Raw genomic sequence first — 26,346 nt, forward strand, 5'->3', positions numbered from 1 at the left:
TTGATGAGTGAATGTACCATTGTTTGTCGTACTGTCATTCTTATATTCATCTTTAATAATTTTCAGTAAAAGTGAAAGTAAAGTGAGTACATATTAAATTATCTGTAACAGACAAGGCAATAGTGACACTATTACTGTCGGATCCAATATAGTCAGCACAGCATCTTTTATCTTCAGTATCTCTGAAAAGCGTGCGTTGAACTGTGTCTTGTTTAAAAATGTATCTTAAGTAAAATTAAGTGAACAAACAAACAGTGTCTTACTGATGTGATCTGGAACTTCGTTAAAAAAAAGTTTTAACAAATAAAACAATTTAAATACAACTTCAATCAGAAATTTATATCCATAGACTGTTAAAATAATTTGTTGCATTTACACCCAATACACCAAACTGTTTTTTATTGCAATAAACAATTTAACAGACTTCTACTTAGAGAATTGTGTTCAATCATGACTGAAGTTATTGTAGTATTATTTCTACTGTTCAATTCAATTCAACTTTATTGTCATTGGGCAAAGTATAAAGCCAATGAAATACATTTAATTTCTAACTAAAATAAAAAAGAAATAGCAGTTGTTTCCAAATAAGTGCAAGAAATATGTCAGAATATAAATGTGCATACATACATATAAACACACACACACACACATAAACTGCTGTTTGGTGAGTCCATGTCTAGGACGAGTTCATGTTAATGTTCATGTTTATGCTGAAGTCTACGTTTATGGTTACTTTTCAAGTCGAGTCATGTTACAAGTTTAGTTTTCCACGTTTACATTTGTATTTGTTTTCACATCAATAAATTGCACTAGGGTTCATCAAGCTGACCGTCAGTGGACTCTACTTACAGAAAGCTAGACAGTCTACTATGAACCCAGCAAATTGTCTCCTGCGTTTACGCCAGGGGAATCGTCCCATGGAAAACTACGTGGAGGAGTTTTGTGGATTGCGTCATGTGGTTTTAATGAGGAGCCGGATTAGAGGAGCACCTGGCTTATCTAATGCCCATTCAAACCCCTCACTGGACTCTGGCCCAGTATATTGACTTTGCACTCTAGTTGAGTGGTTCTTCATTTACTGTGGGAATTTTGGATGAGGGGCCCTGCAATCCCACAGTACCTGCCACACCAGAGCCTGCTCACGTCATGCCTGCCAAGCCAGAGCCTGTTCACGTCATGGCCATCACGCCTGAGCCTTCTTATGCCATGGCCGCCATGCCATAGCCTCGTCACGTCATGGCCATCAGGGCTGCTCAGCCAACATTTTTTAATACCAATGAACACCAAGCCTGTGACTTGTCACGCCATGGCTGCCAAGCCAGAGCCTCTTCACGTCATGGATGCCAAGCCTGAGCCCCTTCACGTCATGGCCGCCACGCCAGAGCCCCTTCATGTCATGACCATACAAGTTTCCCCTGGAGATTTCTTTTTGCGGGGACTATATGTACCAAGCTCCAGCGGATGTGGTGTGGCCCCACACTGCTCCAAAGACCAGGCCTGCCACTGCTTCATGGTCCAGGTCTTCCACGACTCCATGATGCAGGTCTGCCAGTGCTCTACGGCCCAGGTCCACCAGTGCTCCTTGGCCCAGGTCTGCCGCCGCTCCAGAGTCCAGGCCATTATCCAGATCCTCTCCCTTTTTACAGGCATGGCCAGTTTTGCATCATGTGTTTCTCTGTTCTGTTTTGTGATTGGTTCATTGTTTGATTATTCACAAGTGTTCCTTTTTAGTCATTAGTCTTTCTGTATAAATAACCCTTCATGTTTCCATTGTTCCCCTGTAAACCGCTGTTTGGTGAGTCCATGTCTAGGTCAAGTTCATGTGAATGCTCATGTTATTGCTTAAGTTTATGTTCATGGTTACTTTTCAAGTCGAGTCATGTTTCAAGTTTAGTTTTCCATGTCTATGTTTGTATCTGTTTTCACATCAATAAACTGCACTTGGGTTCATCAAGCTCGCCTTCAGTGGACTCTACTTACAGTTCAAAGTACATTTTACTCAAATAATATAACACTGAATTAAGCCATGCTTTTAAAGTGTATGCTTTACTTAGAACATCTAAGTAAATAATACAGTAGATATTGTGTAGACAACAATTCTACATAACAGAAGTAATGTGTTACCCACCCGAACACCCAAGTTCCCATTCAGTCAGTCACATTCAAAGTTACGTCGAAACTGAAGTTTTGGGGTCTCACAATACTGACTTACTGGGGCCCCAATCACCTCTGAGTAGTAAGAAAACAGGACATTGAATATTGGCAAGTGAGATTTGCATGCCGAACCACTCCTACCCAGCAATACCGGTTTATAAGTTGGCCGACAACTCACTCGTTACAGTTTATGCTGAGGATCCGAGACAGGGATCCCGTCCATTCAGCAGTGGTTCAGGGTTGTGGCAGGAGCAATGTAACATCTCCATTCCCTCTTTTAGGGACGTTCTCATTCAGTCAGTCACAATCGACGTTAGGTCGATACTTTCGTATAGGGGTCCCAATGGAAAGCGCTGTTACGAGTGTTGGAGACGCAGGTGCTGGTAAGCTGTAGCGTGCCCTTTTGGCAACTGCCCTCATGCAGCCACCCCTACCCCTTCGCTCCACAAAAACCCACAGAATAAAAGTCCTCCATACCAATGGGATGGAAGGGACAAGGCTTACCATGGAGATGATCACGCTGTTCACTTTACATGTCGTTTCACAGGAAGAGTGCTTCGGTTCTCTATTCCCATTTTTATTTCAGCCATGACCAGTTGTGACGATGAGATGCAGATGTGATATCATCACCTGGTCCGTGTGTCAGACGCCCGTGAGCGCAATATACAATTTTTACAGTTTTTTTACAATTATTTCCACACCCATGGAATTAATACAGTTTATATTTCAAGAATTTAATGGTCTTTTTCATTTGTTATGTTGTTTTGGTAAGACTAACGGGAATGAAGACACTGTTGTGTATGTTTGGTGATAAGTGCTCATATCAACGAATATCATAACACGCTTCATTTACAAATCTGCCTTTCAGTTTTCTTTAAATAAGGACATTATACATTTGTAAATATTTGTGTAAATATTTTTTCCCATTTATTTATTTCTTTTTTTTCTATAACCATATTCACATACTTGTAAAATAGTACCCCAATTCTTGTTATTTGGATTAACAAAAGACACTCTTGGGATTATCTTGGTTTACGCCTATGCCTTTCTATCACCTCCCTTGGTCCCTAACGGCATACACTACAACATCAGTGTTGTTAATGCTGAGGAAGCGTACCTAGTCCGACAGGGAAGAATACACATATTGGATTACCAAGAGGGAATCGCAGCATATGGGCATCTAGCCCAGTACAAGGGCTGACTGATCGGGTATGCAACTCGAGTACTGGGCCTGGCGTCAGGCGCCTCTGCCGCATCTGACTGCCGAAGGATGCTGGAGGAACTCGATCCAGGGCTCGCCAAGTGTGGAACTCACCTGAAGAGTAAAGCAGGTGCTCGTATTCCCTACTTAGAGGGAAATGGTGCTGAAAGCAAGACACTGAGCCAGCCTTCCCGCACATTACCTGTTTGTACCCAACACATGGGAAGAAACCGGTTCCACCCGGAAATTGCAGAATCTCGCAAGGGTGTGTGAGAGTGGAGTGAGCCCTCATGGACTAATGGACTCATGGCCCTAACTTAGATTTAATGTAATCTACTACAATTCATAATTTCAGAGTAAATCAGAATAAATTCAAATGTAACAATACAGAATGGTGCTGAGCCTTTTGCAACATTTCTTTAAATACACAGACCAAGACAAAACATCCTCCAAATGGAGGCATGAACTAGCAATTGAAATTTGCATTAATCAAGATCGCAGACCTGGGTAGTTTACAGCTTATTGGGGGCAGCAGGTAATTTGCAAGAAAGACCCTGAGAAAGGGCACACCCTCCACAGTAAGCAAACTGTACTGATTCCTGTCTTGTGTTTCCCTCGTCTTGTGTGGACTTTAGTTATTTCCTGTTCTGTGTCATGTTTTGTAGTCCTTTGTAGTTTTTCTAGTTTATTAGTATCCCCAGGTGTTTCTAATTAGCCACACCCCCTTGTCATCTTGTTTAGCTTGTTGGTCCCTGTGTATTTATAGCCCTTGTGTTTCACTTGTTACTTTGTCAGTTGTTGTACATGTAAGGGTTGCTTCTAGTCTTGTCATTCTCGTGGTTTTGTTTCTTTATCCCTGAAGTTCTTTATTATTTGTTCTATGTGTTATTTCATTAAAACCTTGCGTTTAGATCCTCGCTTCCGCCTGCTTTCTCCGGCACATTACACAAACTATCTCTAAACTCTAAAAACCTTTATTACCTTTTGGTTTATTTCTGTGGGAATGAGACTATTTTATCAGTTGCACTGAGACATTTCAAATGATACCAAACATGTACAGTGCTGTATGATAATTGTTCACATTAAACCATATAGATTTTTGGGTGAATTTCTGGTGATCTCAGCATGTGGAGAGAAGAGAGTGGGGAATAGAGTGAAGGGAATGAAATACAGATCAGATAATACTGAGGTGTGATCTACTCAGAGTGATTGTGTCCCGGATGAGGATGCTAATTTTGCAAGAGAGAGTTCAAATGTTAATTTCCAGAAAAGTAGTTTTGTTAAAAGTCTTGAGGCTCTCTGGGTCCAGTTTGGCACCAGCCTTACAGTACATTACATTAAAAAAAAAAAAAAAAAAAAAAAAAAGTATTACTACTTTGCAAAAAAATGTATAAAGGAAACTGTATATTCTTCAAGACAATATTTTTTAAAGGAAAAAATTTCAGTTCACATTTTGATTGCATGTTTTTTGTTAGCATTTTAAGTAAGTTAGATAGTTATAATATATTAATAATATAATATATTTTTATTATATAAATAATAATATTGTCACAGAGACGAACTCCGTGATTCCTTCCTTTGACCATCAGAGGGCTCCCTCACCCGAATACTGACTTTTCACTCACACACTACATTTCCCATCAGCCCCATACCTGGCACTGATTACGTTGCTCAGTTGTAGCTCATTCCATCCATCCATCTTCTTCCGCTTATCCAGGGCCATGTCTTGGGGGCAGCAGTCTAAGCAGGGATGCCCAGACTTCCCTCTCCCTAGACACTTCCTCCAGCTCTTCCGGGGGGACACCGAGGCGTTCCCAGGCCAGCCGGGAGACATAGTCCCTCCAGCGTGTCCTAGGTCTTCTCCGGGTCTCCTCCCGGTGGGACATGCCCGGAACACCTTCCCGGGAAGGCGTCCAGGTGGCATCCAGAAAAGATGCCCGAGCCACCTCAGCTGGCCCCTCTCGATGTGGAGGAGCAGCGGCTCTACTCTGAGCTCCTCCTGAGTGACCGAGCTTCTCACCCTATCTCTAAGGGATTGCCCAGCCACCCTGCGGAGAAAGCTCATTTCGGCCACCTGTATCCGGGATCTTGTCCTTTCGGTCATGACCCACAGCTCATGACCATAGGTGAGAGTAGGAACGTAGATTGACCGGTAAATCGAGAGCTTCGCCTTGCGGCTCAGCTCTTTCTTCACCACGACAGACTGGTACATCGACTGCATTACTGCAGAAGCTGCACCTATCCGTCTGTCAATCTCCCGTTCCATCCTTCCCTCACTCGTGAACAAGACCCCAAGATACTTGAACTCCTCCACTTGAGGCAGGAACTCTCCACCAACCTGAAGCGGGCAAACCACCCTTTTCCGACTGAGAACCATGGCCTCAGATTTGGAGGCGCTGATTCTCATCCCAGCCGCTTCACACCCGGCTGCAAACCTTTGCGACAAAGGGCAGCCCTGCCGGAGTCCAACATGCACCGGGAACAAGTCTGACTTACTGCCGGCAATGCGAACCAAGCTCCTGCTCCGGTCGTACAGGGACCGGATAGCCCTTAGCAAAGGGCCCCGAACCCCATACTCCCAGAGCACCCTCCACAAGATGCCGCAAGGGACACAGTCGAATGCCTTCTCCAAATCCACAAAGCACATGTGGATTGGTTGGGTAAACTTCCATGAACCCTCCAGCACCCTGGAGAGGATATAGAGCTGGTCCAGTGTTCCACGACCAGGACGAAAACCGCACTGTTCCTCCTGAATCCGAGGTTCTACTATCGGCCGTATTCTCCTCTCCAGTACCCTGGCATAGACTTCCCCGGGGAGAGTGAGAAGTGTGATCCCCCTATAGTTGGAGCACACCCTCCGGTTCCCCTTCTTAAAAAGAGGGACCACCACCCCGGTCTGCCAGTCCAAAGGTACTGTCCCCGACCACCACGCGATGTTGCAGAGGCGTGTCAGCCAAGACAGCCCCACAACATCCAGAGACTTGAGGTACTCGGAGCGGATCTCATCCACCCCCGGTGCCTTGCCACCGAGGAGTTTCTTGACTACTTCGGTGACTTCAGCCCGGGTGATGGACGAGTCCACCTCTGAGCCCCCAGCCTCTGCTTCCGCAATGGAAGACGTGTCGGTGGGATTGAGGAGATTCTCAAAGTATTCCTTCCACTGTCCAATGACATCCCCAGTCGAGGTCAACAGCTGCCCACCTCCACTGTAAACAGCGTTGGTAGGGCACTGCTTCCCCCTCCTGAGGCGCCGGACGGTTTGTCAGAATCTCTTCGTGTCCGACCGGTAGTCCTTCTCCATGGCCTCACCGAACTCCTCCCAAGCCCGATTTTTTGCCTCCACAACCACCCGGGCTGCAGTCTGCTTGGCCTGCCAGTACCCGTCAGCTGCCTCAGGAGTCCCACAAGCCAGCCAGGCCCGATAGTACTCCTTCTTCAGCTTTACGGTATCCCTTACTTCCGGTGTCCACCACCAGGTTCGGGGATTGCCGCCTCAACAGGCACCGGAGACTTTACGGCCACATCTCCGAGTGGCCGTGTTGACAGTGGAGGTGGAGAACATGGTCCACTCGGACTCAATATCTCCAGACTCCCTCGGGATCCGGTCGAAGCTCTGCCGGAGGTGGAAGTTGAAGATCTCGCTGACAGGGGATTCGGCCAAACGTTCCCAACAGACCCTCACAGTATATTTGGGTCTGCCGAGTCTGTCCAGCTTCCTCCCCCGCCATCGGATCCAACTCACCACCAGGTGGTGATCAGTTGACAGCTCCGCCCCTCTCTTCACCCGAGTGTCCAAGACATACGGCCAGAGGTCAGATGAAACGACCACAAAGTCGATCATCGACCTCCGGCCTAGGGTGTCCTGGTGCTATGTGCACTGATGGACACCCTTATGCTTGAACATGGTGTTTGTTATGGACAAGCTGTAAATAGCACAGGAGTCCAATAACAGAACACCACTCAGGTTCAGATCAGGGGGGGGCGTTCCTCCCAATCACGCCCCTCCAGGTGTCACTGTCGCTGCCCACGTGGGCGTTGAAGTCCCCCAGTAGAACGACGGAGTCCCCAGTCGGAGCACTTTCCAGCACCCCTCCCAGAGACCCCAAGAAGGTCGGGTACTCTGCACTGCCATTTGGCCCATAGGTGCACACGACAGTGAGAGACCTATCTCCGACCCGAAGGCGCAGGGAAGCGACCCTCTCGTTCACCGGGGTGAACTCCAACACATGGCGGCTGAGCTCGGGGGCTATAAGCAAACCCACACCAGCCCGCTGCCTCTCACCATGGGCAACTCCAGAGTGGTGAAGAGTCCATCCTCTCTCAAGGAGTGTGGGTCCAGAGCCCAAGCCGTGTGTGGAGGTGATCCCGACTATCTCTAGTCGGAACCTCTGAACCTCATGCACAATCTCAGGCTCCTTCCCCGCCAGAGAGGTGACGTTCCACATCCCTAGAGTTAGTTTCCGTGTCCAGGGATCGGGTTGTCAAGGCCCCCGCCTTCGACTGCCGCCCGATCCACTAAGCACCAGCCCCTTACGGTTCCTCCTGCAGGTGGTGGGTCCACGGGAGGGCGGCCCCACGTCGCTCCTTCAGGCTGAGCCCGGCCGGACCCCATGGGGGGAGGCCCGACCACCAGGCGCTCACATACGAGCCCCGATCCCCGTGCCTGACTCCAGGGTGGGGCCCCGGCTGCGCCATGCCGGGCAAAGTCACAGTCCTCGAATTTATTGGTATCATAATGGGTTTTTGAACTGCTCTTAGTCTGACCCGTCACCTAGGACCTGTTTGCTTTGGGAGACCCTACCAGAGGCATATAGCCCCAGATAACATAGCTCCTAGGGTCAATTCGGGTACTCAAACCCCTCCACCATGGTAAGGTGGCAGCTCAAGGAGGAGTAGCTCATTCTTGGACCTATATAAACTGTCTCTCCACCACTCTTCCTATTACTACGGTTTGCATTTCTGAGCGTTTACTTCTGTATTGCCTACCTGTTGTGACCCAGTCTGTTCCCTGTTTATGATTCTCTGCCGCCTGCCTTTTGGACTATCTGCTTTGTTACTTATCTGTGATTGTTCTCCGCCTGCCCTGATCTCCGGCCAGCTTTTCGACTGTGTCTGTCCTACGTTGCTGTTTGCTGGTATCTGTAATAATAAAATAATAAATAAAAAAAATCTAAATGTATTCACTATAGTGTAATATACCAATGGCAACACAAAGGAGCATGCAGTTAATAGTCCTAAACATGCATGCAAAAAATATGTGTCCTACTTGCGTTCCTGTTTTACAGTTATAGTCAGAGGTGAGAAAGAGTAAATAATAATAATAATAATAAACTTACAGCATAGCCTTTCTTAATCAACTGTACTGTGTTTTCTGTCATGCAACTACTGCTGTCATATATTTGTTATTGTGTGGATAACGTCACTATTGATTAAAAGATCAGACTGTACCCAAACAAGAAACCGTGGACGGACAATGAAGTCAAAAAGCTGCTCAGGGCAAGGGACATAGCCTTTAAATCAGGAGATATCTCTGCTTACAAAGTTACCAGAGCAAATCTCAAGAGTGGCATCAGGTCTGCAAAATAAAAGTACAAACAGGGGATTGAAGAGAACTTTAACAATAATTACAATCCACAGCGAATGTGGCAAGGTATCCGATCAAACACGGACTATATAAAGAAGAATGAAAAACAGCATATGCCATCCAACAATAATGCTAACCTTGCAGAGGAACTTAACAGCTTCTTTGCTCGGTTTGATAAAGACAATATAACCAATTTCCAGTTTACTTCAAACAGACAGGAGACTCATAGCCTCTTGTGCTACATACACACTCCTGATGGTGTGCAAGGACATGTGCTACAGGCCTGCGCTGACCAACTGGCGGAGGTGTTTACAAACATTTTCAACCTCGCCCTCTCCTTATACATAGACCCTCACATCCCTCAAATCCACTACCATCGTGCCTGTTCCAAATAAAACCATGATAACATGTATTGACACAGAACCGGTTCCTAGCTCTACTGGCCACTTGGAGTACACGGGAGGTACCAGCTCTACACAAAGGCTAAAAATTCTAGCAAACGTGTTGTTTGTTGCCAAGCCCACAGCTCTACATATATATCTGCCAGCGAGGCGACTTGTGCCAATGCCCAGAGGGAAGCAACACTTCTAGTCGAGTGTACCCTCAACCCGAGTGGGCAAGGCACGTCTTGGGTTTGATACACCAAGACAATAGCATCCACTATCCAGTGAGCTAACCTCTGCTTGGAGACAGCCTTACCCTTCTGCTGGCCTCCGTAACAGACAAAGAGATGGTCTGAGGTCCTGAAGCTCTGCATTTGGTCCACGTACAGGTGCAAAACGCAGATGGGGCAGAGCAAATCTAGGGCTGGGTCTGCCTCCTCTAAGGGCAGCACTTGCAGGTTCACCACCTGGTCCTTGAAAGGAGTGGTGGGAACCTTGGGCACATTTCCGGGCAGTGGTCTCAGGACAACGTGAGAGTCGGCTGGCATGAATTCCAGGCACGATACGTCGACTGAAAAATGCTTGCTGAAATGAAAGCTCTTAGGAGATCATGGCCACCGCTGAAACGGACTGTGGAACGCACTGCCCTTGTTCCTCCATGTGGCTGACTCTGTCGATTCTTTTAAAAGGCAACTGAAGACACTGTTATTTAAACAAGCTTTTAGTTGACTGGGTTCTATTTTATTTTGGGCTTTTTAAATGTCTTAATTTTTATTGATTGTATATTAATGTGGTTGCACCTTGCAAAGCACTTGGTGATTTTATCTGTGAAAAGCGCTCTATAAATAAACTTTACTTACTTACTTACTGTGATGATCCAAGGGGCTGTGGTATTTTATTTTGTCCAGCAGATGTCTCTAGGTAACACTTTTGTGTCTTCAGGTTAAATGCTGTGACCCAGGTGTGGAGAATTGACGGTGATTAACCATGCTGCTTATAAGATGCTGGCTTTCTCACGCTCTCCAGTCCAAGGCTTGATGTAGTTGTGTTTTTGCATCTTTATATTTTATTTTTTGTTTTATGTAGTTATGTCTGTTTTCTTGATTAAATACTTGTTTCAAATTTGATTACGTGTTTGGCCTCCCCATTCATGTTGCTACTCCTTGAGTCAAGGGGTCGTAACATTACTTATACCTGCGCTGTGGGGCGGTGCATCAGATGCCAATCTCTCATGCCAATCTGCATTGGCTCGTTTAGTTATTTTTTTGTTTAATTGGTTGTATTGTTATGCTAATTATTCATTTTTATAAAATATTTTATCTTGTATTTATTCAACTATTGTATTTTATTATGTGTATTGTTAACTACTTGTGTTGCTTTTTTTTGAATTTTTTTTTTATTTTTAAATGCACCTTTGGGGTTGTCACAAGAGTAATTTAGTTGTGCTACACAATGACAATAAAGTACTTGAATATTTGAATACTATATATTTTTCAGATGAAAGCATAACCAGTTCCCTTTCCTCCAAAATTGTTCATTGTTAACCGACAGGCTAAAATGAGAATGGAACACCACTTGTAAAGTATATCTAATAATTATTTTTCTAGTTACAAAGTAAATGAGAATGATTTATGTATAGCCTATGTATTTTGATGTATTTGTAAAAAAAATGTATCAAGTCGGCCTATTGATCACATTAAAGTTTTTTAAAGTAAAACCTTTTTTTATCAAAAATAAATTCAGTACTTTGATAGTTTCGATAGCACAGTTGTACTTGTATTTTATACATACAGTTGATGCATGTCATAGACGTATAGACAAATGGTACAATTTAGCATCGGATTCTGGATCTTCAAAATGTCTGTCCTTAAGTGGTAATGCTGCTACTGGACTGAACACACAAATATGAACCTTACAGCAACAGTACTCAAACATTTTAAATATTATGTACCGTAATTTATATATTTAATTGTTGAATTAATTATTTGCACTATTATATTGTTTTAAAATAACAAAATATTGTAGCAAATTGATTGTGATTTGAAATGTGTGCAAATTTGCATGTCTCTGACATTGCACAATCCCATTTCCTACTTTGGACTTTTTGAAAACAACTATGTGAAGATAAAAAGTCTTGTGGTTTGTGCTCATATTCAGTCGTTTTTCAGTGAGCTTCTTTAAACTGTCAATGCAATGCCGTTTTTTCACTCTTCATGTTTCCAACATCTATGTCTTCTAATAGCAGCTTTAATAACAGCTTTCTAGAGCTGCAACTAAAAGATTTAAAAGTTGCAAATATGACACAACTTTCCCCCATCATATACAAAATCTCACTAAAGGCCTCTAAATGAGCACATTAGTAGATCTTGTTTACTTCCGCATAAAATTCAGAGTAACTGAAAACAACTCTGCTATAGTGAAGTGATGTTTCCTTTGCTCATACAGAGTTCAGCTGTCCTGCAGTGAGCATCTGTATATGATGGGGAATTTTCAGCCGTCATATTTCCAAATTCTATTTGTTCTAATTCTAATAGCAGCTTTATTAGAATGCAAAGGTAAGTGCCATTAAATCAAATTCCTTTAACCAACATACAAACAAAAGATATGCATGATATCAGTGTACTTTGTGTGAGTAATTGTGGCGTAGGTGTAACATGCATATGATCAGTGTCAAGTCAAGTGTGTTTTATTTATATAGCACTTTTCACGGTGGACATTGTTTCAAAGCAGCTTTATAGAATAAATATTGCCGTAATAATGACCTACATGTTGTCATTCATGTTTTACATAGTGAACGTTAAATTTGGAAATTGCTGTTAACTTTTTTTGTATAAAAATATGTAAACATTTCCCTTCTTAAAGCAAGAAAATGTGTAACTGAGTCCATCATGATGGACAGTTTTAATAAACGTTGGTGTGCAAAGATTAAACTGCATAACTCCAGAAAATACATTTTTAGAAAATGTATAAGTAACACTTTACAAAAAGGTTCCATTAGTTAACATTAGTTTACTTACGCAGTTAACATGAACTATAACAATAAACAATACATCATTTATTAATAATATTAATTTGATTTAATAAGTTAATTTTAGTTAATTAATTTCAACATTTACAAACACATTCTTGAAATCAAAAGTTGTACTGTATCTTTTAATATTATTCATTGGACCTGAGCTAACATGAACTAACAATAAACATTTGTATTTTTATTAACTAACGTTAACAAAGTTGAAAAACTGTAACAAATATTGCTCATTGTTAGTTGATGTTAGTTAATGCATTAACTAACATTAACAAATGGGACAAATTAACAAATATCCAAAGTCTATTTATGAATTTTATATTTTTGTACACTAACTTTCAAAAGGATAATTTCAGGAAATACTGATGGTAGTTCATTGGGTTGTGAATGTTTTGGTTCTCATTTCATACAATGTATTAATATACATTTAGAGGTAGAACCAGTTGGTGAACAGTGTGCTAGTGTTTATTACTGTAAACGCTGTGGTTTCCATATCTCGGCTCTCTCAGTACGTCTCGGCTCTCTCATTATGTCTTGTTTTGCTCTTTATTTTCTTTCAGTGGCGACACAGAGACCCTGCGAGCAAGTCCATCGGTTGAACATAAACTATATTCAGGGCGACAATATGTCTATTTCTTGCCTAACCACAACCCACCCGCTGGAGTCTCTGACAGTGGAACTACGCAGAACCGACCCGGTTCAACACATCCTAAAGTATTCAGACAACTCTCCAGCATTAGAGCATCAGAGATGGTCTGTGAGAAATGATGCTGGAAATGTTACACTTTACCTGAAAAACATCAGTTTATCCGATCAAGGTCGTTATGAATGTCAAGTCTACAAAGATTGGGACTGCCTTAATGCAACTCTTTTTAACCTGAGGGTCAAAGGTGAGAATGCTAATTTCTAAAACAAGCTAATAATCCCCAGGAAACCTGTTGTAATAAATATGTTTCTCTGGTTTCAGAGTGTAAAACTTTGGATTCTGTCCATGCGACTCCAGACTCTTCAGTGTTGCTGCCATGCTCTGAACATCCTCTACAATACAGAACTGATCAAGTAACTTGGAAAATCTTTCATGGTCACCAATCAACAGATATAGACCAATATCGCCCTCCATACAAGCCCTCAAAAAGCACAGAGAGAGACCCGAAGCCTCTGTATGAGAGAGCGAGAATACTAGGGAATGGATCTCTGCTTATAAGGGATGCAGTAAACACTGATGTATTATGGTATCAGTGCAGAGTGAGTGAAAAATGCTATGAGGTGAAGCTGGTCGTGAAAGGTGTGTTTTCAATGCAATATTTCTAACCCTAAAGTCTCAATGCAGACTCTCTGACAAATATTCACAGTTAAGATTTTAAGCTAAACTATGCTATGTCGGGTGGAAACCTTTTATCTCCATTTTTTGTATTTTTTTTCATAAATCATTACTATTGTTTACCCTATATGACTGTTTGTGGGTTTTGCAATTATTTAACCAATTAACTTTCCACAATATTGTTAGCCACAGGCAAGACAAATGCCTATGTGTGTGATCAAAAAATAACCCAATTAAACTGACTGATTTATCTTTTCTCTAACGATCACAGATGCTCCAACCCAATCTGACAGTCCTGCAGCAGTAACAACTAATCTGATAGCAGTAGTGATGGTCTCAGTAGTGTCTCTGTGTGTCCTCATAACACTGATTGTCTGTGTGATTCTTTACTTCAAAAAAGGAAAGAGCAAAAGTAACAGCCAAAGTAAGTCCACAACTGGGGTCCTGAAAAGTTGAACACTGTTGAATTGTTCTTTAACCACATGGTTTAAAAAATATAATGGCTTATTGGAAAGAAGAGAACCCGAACACACCTTACATTTTATGTGTATATTGTAATACACCATTACAATAATTTTATACACAGTTATAAACTGACCAGTTATAAACTGACCAGTGCGTAAATACAAATATAGAAGTTGATCAGTACTTACTACATATATTTATATCTTGTAGTTGAATTGGACTGCTGGTCTTCTGTATCTTATTCTGAAATTTCAGGAGGTAAGTGATATTCATATATGATTATAAGTCCTTACAAAATATGTACAATTTACTTGTATGAAGTGGATTAAATAAAAGTCTTTCTCTTGCAGGGTTTGATGTCCCGTTCTATTCTCGACCACCTGTAAGTTACTGCAACACATGATGACTGGTGTAATTTTGTAAACCACATCACAAGATATGCTGTAGCTGGCATAGCCATTTTTGTAAACTTTTAACTCACTTCATAACATGGCTGCATATATAAATGGAGTATGCACACATCTGCAAATGTGCACATGATTCAAATAATACATTTACTTAAAATTAATTTTTGAACTATCTTCCAACAGTTGGTGTGAACAAACAGAAGCTTCTGCATGCAAATGAGATCAGATGTATGATGATTTAATCGAATCAGTTTTTTTTTTTTTTTTATAAGTCTTTGATAAAGTCCTAATTTAGTAATTTAGCCATCTGTTGCAATTGATATTAAAGGTATATAAATTGATATTAATGATATAAAAAAATTGTAAATACTCTGTGTAATGTTTTTTATTATTATTATGATATCATATCTGAACTTAAAGATTTTGGTTTCACTTTATTTTGATGGTCCCTTTAACACATTCTGTTGGCTATAAGTAACGTTGCACCTATGTCTACTAACTCTCATTAGAGTGTTAGTAGAGTATTAATAGACTGGTAGGGTTAGGGTTAGAATAAGTTGACATGTAGTTGGAAAGTTACTTATAGTCAGTAGAATGTCTGTTGGAGGACCGTCACAATAAAGAGTTAGCAGATATTAAGCAGACAGTCTACTAATACTATAATGAGAATTAGTTGACATGTAGTTGCAAAGTTTTTAATATACTTTATCAATCTTTTTTCTTTTCTTTTCTTTTTATCATACCAGACAGACTGTGACTGAAATTTGTTTTGTAAGAGACAGTCATAGCATGACATAGATTACACTGATACAATAATTAGAAATTTGAAGACATTATTAGACATTCATAGCTGAAACTATTAGTATGTATTTTATCGCTAAATTCATGAATGGCTTAGTATTACTATGAAAATGCTTTTTCTATGCATCTTTTTTTAAATAAAACAATTAAAATATAACTTTAACTGTCAGTGAATTTTATAGCAATGGACAGCTAAAAGAACTAGCTGCATTTACACACAATTTTGACACAATTTGCACTTCTATAAGTTTCTTTGTCTGTTACTGCTATATTTTTGTATTACTGTGAGAGTCTTTGGGGGCAACATGTCTGTTTTCTCAGACATAAGTATGCCTTAAGAAATGTAACAGGTTTGACAGTTTTTTTATAGGTCAGTTTGACAAGTATTTCGGCTCAAGGTTGTAAAACTACAAGGTGTTCAGTGTAATTTAATGATACTTTTATAAATATAATTTTTATTAGTTTCATTTGTTAACTATATAAAATCAAGGTAGTAGTGATGACATTAAAATCTTCCTCTAATAAATGTAAGTGATAAAAAAGATGAGACTTTAGCTTGTCTTGGAAAAGTTCACTTTAAAAGAATGACAATGTCATTATGACAAAGTTTTATTGATTCATAGAATAGTTCATTGCTGTTTAAGGGATAGTTCACCCAAAAATGAAAATTACCCCATGATTTACTCACCCTCAAGCCATCCTAGGTGTACATGACATTCTTCTTTCAGACAAATATAATTGGAGTTATATTCAAAAATGTCCTCGCTAATCCAAGCTTTATAACGGGAGTGAATGGCTGGAGAAAATTTGAAGCCCAAAAAAGTGCATTCATCCTTGATTAAAAAAAAAATACTCCACACGGCTCCGGGGGGTTAATAAAGGCCTTCTGAAGCTAAGCCATAGGTTTTTGTAAGAAAAATATTAATATTTATAACTTTATAATCTAAAATAACTAGTTTACGCCAGACGACCGTATGCATACTATACAAGTCGACTTGTGCCACAAGAGTAACCTGTGTATTACAAGTATCGCAAGCTTAGATGCATCTCACGCTGTAAACAAATAGGGCTGTGCAACAAACTGAAGATCCTCTTCTATTATATAGAAATCCTCCGACATTTCTTTACAAAATTTCTCATTCGCGACCCAGTTTTGTTTTGCTCTTTCTTCTGAGCTTTTGCTTTCTTCATTATGTTGTGCGTCGGGTCAGGGGTTAGTCTTCCATCGTAAATCGATGCGTACGGCTGTCTGTCAGAAGCTAGTGATTATAGTTTATAAAGTTTTAAATATGGGTATTTTCCATACACAAAACACATGGCTTCGCTTTAGAAGGCCTTTATTAACCCACTGGAGCCATATGGAGTGTTTTTTTTGTTTGGTTTTTTTTTATCAAGGATGAATGCACTTTTTTGGGCTTCAAATTTTCTCCAGCCCTTCACTGCCATTATAAAGCTTGGACCAAGCTGCCTCTTGGAGAGGTAGTACTTTAGTAGTTTCTCTCCATTCTTTATTTTTATTTTTATGGTGTGCTTAATCACAGTTGTACTTGTATTTCTACATATTGTAGCCAATGCATGTTTTAGACAAACAGACAATTGAACGCTGGATACTGGATCTTCAAAATGTCTTTGTCTTTATACAGTTGTTGATATTGGACTGAACACACAAATATGAACCTTACAGCAACACTAAACACCTCATAAATTTAAATATTCTCTGCCCTAGTTTATATAGTATGTTGAATGAATTATTTGCACTATTATATCGTTTCATAATAACAAAATAATGTAGAAAAATGATTCAGTGATTTAAAATGTGTGAAAATGGCACGTTTGACATTTTGCATAGATCATATTTCCTACTTTGACAGTTTAACTGTGTTAATATAAAAGGTCTTGTGGCTTGTGCTCATATCCAGTCATTCTGCAGTAAGCTGCTTTAAACTGACAAGATGCGATGGGGTTATTATTTTTATTTTTCATTCTATATTTCCAACTTCTGAATCTTCTAATAGCAGCTTTCTAATACAGCTGCTATTAGAATATTTAAAGGTTGCAAATGTGACAGCTAAAAACTATCACACACAGAATCTAATAAGCACCTACTTAGATCTTATTCACTTCCGCATTAAATTTAGAGTAACTGAAAACAACTGCTAAAGTGAAGTGATGTGGCCTTTGCTCATATAGAGTTCAGCTGTCCTGCAGTGAGCATCTGTGTATGATGGGGAGTTTTCAGCCGTCATATTTCCAAATTCTATTTGTTCTTGGCAGCTTTATTAGAATGCAAAGGTAAGTGAATTAAAGTAAATTAAATCAAATTCATTTATCCAACATATAAAAATGAGATATGCATAATATCAGTGTACTTTGTGTGAGTAAATGTGGCGTAGGTGTGACATATAGCACTTTTCACAGTGGACATTGTTTCAAAGCAGTTTTAAATATAGCTGTAATTATGACTTGCATGTTGTCATTCATGTTTTACACAGTGAACGTGCAATTTGAAAAATGCTGTTAACATTTTTTTTTGCTATAAAAATTTCCTTTTTTAAAGAAAGAAAGGTAACACTTTATTTTACAGTGTCCTTGTTACTGTATGTTACATGTACGTACCATAGTAATAACAGTAAATTATGCATAATTACATGCAACTAACCCTCAACCAAATCCTAATCCTACTCTGACCCTATAGTAAGTACATGTAGTTGCTTAATATTACTCAGTACTTGAATATATAATTACACTGTAACAATGACACCTTAAAATAAAGTGTAACCGAAAGTAAATATGCAACTGAGTCCATCATGATGAACAGTTTTAATAAATGTTGGTTTGCAAAGGTTAAACTGCATTAATCAACCAATTAATTATGATTACATTAGTAACGTCACTAGTTGATTTAGTTCAAATTCAAAATAAGTCCAGACATTACATTTGTAAAAAATGTAAATAAAAGTCTTGGTAGCCGTTCTATTTGTTAACGAATTTGTTAGTTTACTTCATCAGTTAACATGAACTATAACAATAAACAATACTTCTAAAGCATTTATTAATCTAGTTAGTTTTAATGTCAACATTTACTAACACATTCTCAAATCAGAAGTTGTACTGTATCTTTTAATATTATTTACTGGACCTGAGCTGACATGAACTAACAATGAACAGTTGTATTTTCAGAGTTGAATAAATACTGTAACAAATATATTGCTCATTGTTAGTTGATGTTAGTTAATGCATCAACTACCATTAACAAATGGTACCGTATTGTAAAGTGTTTCCAAAGTCTATTTATGAATTTAACTTTTTTGTACACTGACTTTCAAAATTTCACAATTTAATTTCAGGAAATACTGACAGTAGTTCATCGGGTTGTGGATTTTTTTGTTCTCATTTCATAAGATGTATTAATACATTTAGAGGTAGAACCACTTGGTAAAAAGTAAATGCTGTTTATTTCTATAAACGCTGTGGTTTCCATGTCTCGGCTCTCAGTACGTCTCGGCTCTCTCATATGTCTTGTTTTGCTCTTTATTTCCTTTCAGTGGTGACACAGAGACCCTGCGAGCAGGTCCAACAGTTGAACATAAACTATGTTCAGGGCGACAATATGTCTATTTCTTGCCTAACCACAACCCACCCGCTGGAGTCTCTGACAGTGGAACTACGCAGAACCGACCCGGTTCAACACATCCTAAAGTATTCAGACAACTCTCCAGCATTAGAGCATCAGAGATGGTCTGTGAGAAATGATGCTGGAAATGTTACACTTTACCTGAAAGACATCAGTTTATCTGATCAAGGACATTATGAATGTCAAGTCTACAAAGATTGGGACTGCCTTAATGCAACTCTTTTTAACCTGAGGGTCAAAGGTGAGAATGCTAATTTCTGAAACAAGCTAATAATCCCCAGGACACCTGTTGCAATAAATATGTTTCTCTGGTTTCAGAGTGTAAAACTTTGGATTCTGTCCATGCGACTCCAGACTCTTCAGTGTTGCTGCCATGCTCTGAACATCCTCTACAATACAGAACTGATCAAGTAACTTGGGAAATCTTTCATGGTCACCAATCAACAGAAATATACCAATATTGCCCTCCACACAAGCCCTCAAACAGCACAAAGAGAGACCCGAGGCCTCTGTATGAGAGAGCAAAAATACTAGGGAATGGATCTCTGCTTATAAGGGATGCAGTAAACACTGATGGATCATGGTATCGGTGCAGAGTGAGTGAAAAAACCTGCTATGAGGTGAAGCTGGTCGTAAAAGGTATGTTTTCAATGCAGTACTTCTAACCCTAAAGTCTCAGACTCTTTGACAGACATTCACCTTTTACAAGATTTTAAGTTAAACTATGCAATTAAAATGTGAGATGTGGCAATGGGTTAGTCAAAACTTTTTCTGGACTACAGTTATAAATATAGTGAAATATGCTTGGGTTAAGGTTTAGATTAACATGAAGTCATGTTGTGGTGATTATACGTTTATATATGATTATATATATTTGTTGACTATAAGTGTCAAGAGATGTGGCTGTATTAAAGTGCACGACGAAGGAGATATCTGCAGGAGACTTTTAATAGAACAATCCAAACAATAAACAGGAGAATCAACAAGGAGAAACATACCACAGGTTAACTAAAGCTTGACAAAGAACAGATAGAAACTGAGGGCTTATATACATGGCAAACAAAGGGAGATAACAAGACTGATTAACAAGACACACCTGAACTAATGAACTGATTAGAAGATTACAAACTCAGACATGAACAGAACAGGGAAACAGATTTAAAAAAAAAACCTAAAAAAACAAACATAACCCTGACAATAAGTTGCACCTACATTTCAATTGACTCTCATTAAAGTATTAGTAAAGTATTAGTAGACTGTCTGCTTAATATTTGAATAGACTTTATTTTGTTGGTTCCTCAACAGATAATTTACAGACTAACTTTGCAAATACATGTCAACTTATTCTATTACCCCTACCCCCCCAAGTCTCTCTAATGAGAGTTAGACATGTAGGTGAACATTACATTACTTACATTACTTAGTCAACAGAATGTCTAAAGGGGACCATCAAAATAGAGTCCAATTTCTACACATTGATTGGAGTAAATCTGTGGCAAATTCAATTGATTGGACATGATTTTATAACTTTACAAATTTATTTAAAAGGAAAAAACTGAAATATTACACTGCCATGACTATTCAGACCCTTTTTTATGACATTTGAAATTTACCTTAGATACATCCCGTTTCTCTGGATCATCTTTGAGATTTTTCTACACATTGATTGGAGTAAATCTGTGGCAAATTCAATTGATTGGACATGATTTGTAAAGACGCACATCTGTCTGTATAAAGTCGTAGTTGAACATGCATATCAGAGCAAAAATCAGAGGTCAAATAGGTCAAAAGTACTGACTGCAGAGCTCAGAAACAGGATTGTGCTGAGACACAGATCTGAGGAAGGTTACACAGAGTCTGCTGATCTGAAGGTTCCCAAGAGCACAGTGACCTTCAGAATTCTTAAATAGAGGTTTGGGACAACCTGGACTCTTCCTATAGCAGGCAGTTCAGCAATTCCATCCCAAAAAGTGTGGTGGTGGTAGCATCATGTTGTGTTTTTTGTTTTGTTTTAGTTTTTCTGTGGCAATGACTGAGGAACTGGTCAGGGTAGAAGGAAAACTGAATGCAACAAAATACAGAGATATCCCTAATGAAAGCAGTTGTGGCCTTATGGTTAGAGAAGACTAACCCGAAGGTTGTGGGTTTGATTCACAATACGGGCAGGAAACGACTGAGGTCCCCTTTAGCAATTCAGTTTTATTATTTTTGATAAATTTGCATAGATATCACAAAACTGTTTATCAATGTCATTATGAGATATGGACTATAGATTAATGTGAAATAAAGAATTTTAGCATGAGGCAAAAACAACAAATGTGGGGGGAAAATAAAAGGACTTGAAACTGTAAAACACTTTCCAAAATATCATTAGCCATAGGCAAGACAAGTGCCTAGATTGAAGGGTGATAAAAATAACTTAATCAAACTGATCCATATGATGATATTCATTTTGCCAATGTTTTTTTTTTCTTTTCTCTAGAGATCACAGATGTTTCAACCTCAGCTTACAGTCCTGTTGTCCAGACTGAAGGCAACATTGATGCGAGTGCAGAAGTGACAACTAATCTGACAGCAGTAGTGATGGTCACAATAGTGTCTCTGTGTGTCCTCGTATCACTGATCATCTGTGTGATTCTTTATTTCAAAAAACGAAGGAGCAATATCAACAGGCAAAGTAAGTCCACAATCGGGTCCTGAAAAGTTGAACACTGTTGAATTGTTCTTGAACAGCAATTTTAAAATCATGGTAATGGCTTATTGGAAATTGGGGAGAAAGTGATTTTTCACCAGCACATAATTGCATTGGTATATTGTAATATTTGTTATTTACTCAACTCTACCGACTAGTTTTTAAAACAAAAACTACACTGCCTAACCAGCTACACTTTTTTTTTAATTACTGAAATTAATATTCTTCATGCAGTTGTAAGATGTGTTGTTACTACTGTATGTCATTATGTCAGAAAGGGAAATCAACCTGAACTAAATGTACAGTATATATGATTTTAATGTTTTAAGTCTTCTGAGTGTGTTGCAATGAGACATGAAATACAGCCCATATCATGCCATCATGGTGGTGAGAGTTGATAGATGACTTAACTGTAACCTTTATGCTTTATGATGGTAGAAGTTGATCAGATGGTAAAGTACTTATTTTTGTATCTTGTAGTTAACTGCAGGTATTCCGCATATTATTCAGAAATTTCAGGAGGTAAGTGACATTCATGGTAAATCCTTACAAAATATGTACAATACGTGTATTTGTGAAGTGTATATTTAGTAAAAGTCTTTCTCTTGCAGGGTTGGATGTCCCGTTGTATTCTTTAGTTCAACATACTTGAATCATGACCCACTATAGGTTAATCATTAACTTCATATAATAAATATAATAATCATTAAATTAAAGAATTATTTTTACGTCTGTCCTGAACTAAAAAAAAATGTTGCTTGTATTGCCATTTTTGCATTGCCGAGTTTCATAGAATTTATTATCTCACTTCATAGCATTGACACATAAATGCAGTATATGCATACATCTGAAAATTTGCATGATTAAATTTTTTTGACCAAATAAATTTTTTAACATTATCTCACAACAGTTGTTGTGAACAAACAGAAGTTTATATATATATATATATATATATATATATATATATATATATATATATATATATATATATATACTGTATATATATACTGAGTCAGAGTGTAATGCCTCTGGCAAATTTTTATAAATGATTTAGTATTACAATGAAAATTGTTTTTCCATGTATCATTTTACCAAATAAATTTAAATTTAAATAATTATATAACATTTTATAGCCACTGGCAGCTAGATCTTGCCGTATGGGACTGCTATGAACAGACATGAATAGACTCTGTACTACAAGTCTGTAAAAATACAGCCCAATGTACTGTGTTAATATAAATGTCCCAAGACTTAACAGAAAATGTATTTATTGCCATTTATTAACGTACATACATTAAGCACATCAAAATTGGTAAACGGAAACTCAACCTATCACATGTATGTTCTTGTCTGTATGAGTTCTCGTTAGTTAGTTTCAGATTAGTTAATCTTCGTTTAGCTGTTCCTGTTTAATGTCCTTATTTACTATGTGTATTTATACTCCCTGTTCTGTTCAGTCCTTGTCGTTATTGTTTGTGTGTGTGTCACACACGCTGTTACTTTCTATCACCTGTCTTTGGATTAAACCCCATTTATATTGTGAATCGGCCTTCGTCTGTTTACTTTGTGTGACACAAACGTGCTTGCTTGCCATATTTGATGAGTTCTATGTATTCATTTACATTTATTTTACAATCTCTTTATAAACTTTTTGAAATGTCAAAATTTGGGTAAATTGGACATTCAACAGATCCACTGAAATCTCTCAGGGTTCAGTAATAAATATCTTAATTTGTGTTCTGAAAATATATATATATATTTTTTTAATCTTACGGGTTTGGAAAGACGTGGGTGAGTAATTGACAATTTTCATTTTTGAGTGAACTTACCTTGTTTAAAAAAAAATTAACAGGGTTGACATTTTTTGCAATTTAATTTTACATTACAAGTGCTGAAGGTTGTGAAACTACAAGGTGCTTCTTACAGAATGTAATGCAGATATTTCAATAAATATCTATTTTGTAACTTTAAACAAAACTATGATATAAAAGAGAAGACTCTTGTTTTTCCCTGAAAAAGTTCACTTCTTGAAAGAATTTATAGAATAGTTAATTGCTGTTAAAAAAGAAACCTTCATGGGTTGTGATGTATTTTTATAGACGTGCATATGAGACACAAATGAAAACTGTTTTGTAGAATGACTATTAGATCTTATTCATTCATTGCATTTTTTCTTTATTAATATTTTATTTCAAATGAAGTTTTGACCAGAATGCTCTCTTTACTGTAAATTTGTTTCTCCTATAAAGATGATTCCAATTGGGATGCTCCACTTTTAAAGCATGTTGTGTAATTTAGGCATTACGTTTATATGATTCTTCAAGACAACCTGGACGAATTAGATCTGTCTTTAAATGTAAATTTTCGTCATGACGAGTTTAATAATGTAATTTTTGCCACAACAAATAGTATGAGATGTTTTGGTTGTGGTGAAACAGGGCATCTTATCCGTGCTTGTCCAGGCAAATTGAATAAGCCTGATAAAAATCCTCCACCATGGTGAGAAAAAAGACGAAGTACGTGATGGGGAAATGCACGAATGTTACCGCTGCCTTATTTATTGATACTGAGCTGCCTGCAACAAGTATGGCTCAAAAATCGATCAGTACCAACAGCAGACGCTGAAAGAGTAATAGATGTAATGCCGGCAGATAAGACTACTGAAGGGGAGATGTAGGTGCACTGCCACCGAGACGGGGAAAAATAAAGCATCCACAATGGTGATCAGTCAGCAGGTCAGGTGGACGAGTCACGAAACAGCGACGGCCCAGCCGCAGCTGTTGAGCAACTTTCAGCCAGTATAGAGGTGAATCAGTATTCTTTCTGTGATTGATTCAGAAGATAGTGCTTTCAAAACGCCTCAAAAGAGAAGACTGAAGCAACGTCATATTGGTAAACAGACGAAAAGAATGGATAATTGTGACTTGAGTCAGACTGATACATGTCAAAGCGATTTCTATGAATGTAGCGTTTCATGTAGTTTACAGTGTGGATTCCCCAGCCGGTCTGACAGTGTGGAGGATAAAAAGTCCTTTCTTAAAGTGACAAAAAATGCAATAAAAGTTTGTGTTGAAGAATATTTCACTGATGTGTTACAGTTTATTGAAAAAGCATAGGCTTTTAGGAGTGATGGAAGTTTCATTAACCAGGAAGTGTAAGAAAATTCGGTAACGCTTTAGACCGGAAAGTAGGTACTGCGTAATTAAGACGAATTTGCAGTGTTACTTTCGGTAATTATAGTGTACCTATATTGTACAACATGTAAGTATAAGGGAATAACATGTAAAGTTTTGGAAATAAAGGGGTTACAACCAGGAGAATTAAAAAAATATTTATACTGTAAGTATTATAGAACTAAGGGGTACTTATTCTACTATTATGATACAACAATCTTACATTTGGGAGCAATTTAGCGAGAACATACACTGCGTACCTTTTTGTAATAATGGTGTACCAAAACATATGTATAGGCTTTTTTAAAATTACAGGGTGTTGTGATATGTAACTACAGGTTGTGGGAGTCGCGCAGCTGTGACGTCAGGGGGTCGCCTTAGAGAGCGCTCGGATGCATGTGACTGTGTTATGCTCGAGTAGCTTAGCTGTAGCAATAAAAGGTCAGTTAATAAAACAGTTCATTCCCAGCAAGACGACTCGGTTCCTCTTTCATTTAAAGCATCGACACATGACATGGTGTTAGAAGTGGCCGACTTCACGCTCTGAAAATAAGACATGGCGAAGCTCGGACCTCCGGAATCTTTTGACTTCACGCGCCCGGCGGAATGGCCGATGTGGCGCCGACGTTTCGACCGCTTTCGGGTGGCGTCAAAGTTGGACAAAGATAGCGGTGAAGTGCAGGTAAACACGCTTCTCTACGCCATGGGGAGAGAGGCGGAAGCGATTTATGATTCTTTTGTGTACGATGACAGCGGAGAGGTTGACGAGGAAGAGGAGAGAGGTAGACCGGAGTTGGACTATGACACGGTGATAGCCAAATTCTCCGACCATTTTGTGCCCAAGAGAAACGTGATCCATGAAAGAGCATGTTTTCACAAGAGAGCACAAAAGCCCGGTGAGTCAGTAGAGGCTTTTGTGAGAAGTTTATACGAACTGGCACAGTACTGTGAGTTTGGGCACACTAAAGATGAGCAAATCAGGGACAGAATAGTTATTGGTATATCTGACAACGATGTATCACAGAAGCTACAGCTTGAGCCGGAACTCTCTCTTGAAAGAGCTATTCAAATAGCGCGCCAGAGCGAACAGATAAAGCAACAGAATGTGAGCCTGCGCTCGGAGTGTGCAGTGGACACCATAAGACGGGAGGCGGCAGTTCCATGGCAGAAGGAGCAGCAACGATGGACAATGGCAGAAAAAACAGGAACACAGTGAGTCAAAACAGCATCCTACCTGTCCCCGCTGTAACAGACAACATGGTAAAACACATCCTTGCCCAGCCAAGAATAAAAAGTGCAGAAGGTGCAACAAAATTGGACATTTTGAGGCAGCGTGTCAGACGAAGATGCTGAAAGAGGTGGCTACAATGCCTAGCAGCACCACTGACACAGATGAGATGTTTTTCCTTGGAGAAGTTACTAAACATGTGTCAGACATAATGGATCAACCTGATTCAGAAAATAAGTGGCTCGTTGACTTACCTGTTAATGGCAGAACTGTGAAAT

At 39.2% G+C, this 26,346-nt stretch overlaps 2 protein-coding genes across 3 annotated transcripts in view; both read left to right on the forward strand.

Moving 5' to 3' along the window:
* The window catches only part of LOC311067366 (cell adhesion molecule 2-like), a 117,429-nt gene that overhangs the window by 13,612 nt on the left and 77,471 nt on the right, over positions 1–26,346 (forward strand). The window lies entirely within an intron of this gene.
* LOC311067841 (uncharacterized protein) lies at positions 17,579–25,261 on the forward strand (the record flags this gene model as incomplete). The annotated part of the gene is made up of 5 exons (XM_084089989.1): positions 17,579–17,633; positions 18,887–19,216; positions 19,294–19,614; positions 21,458–21,652; positions 25,179–25,261. Exons 2-5 carry the CDS (start codon positions 18,952–18,954, stop codon positions 25,259–25,261), a joined length of 864 nt encoding a protein of 287 aa, XP_083946115.1. The 5' UTR covers positions 17,579–17,633; positions 18,887–18,951.

Source organism: Abramis brama (assembly GCF_963993115.1).
Source record: "Abramis brama genome assembly, chromosome: 17".
In the NCBI taxonomy this organism is placed as follows: Eukaryota; Metazoa; Chordata; class Actinopteri; order Cypriniformes; family Leuciscidae; genus Abramis; species Abramis brama.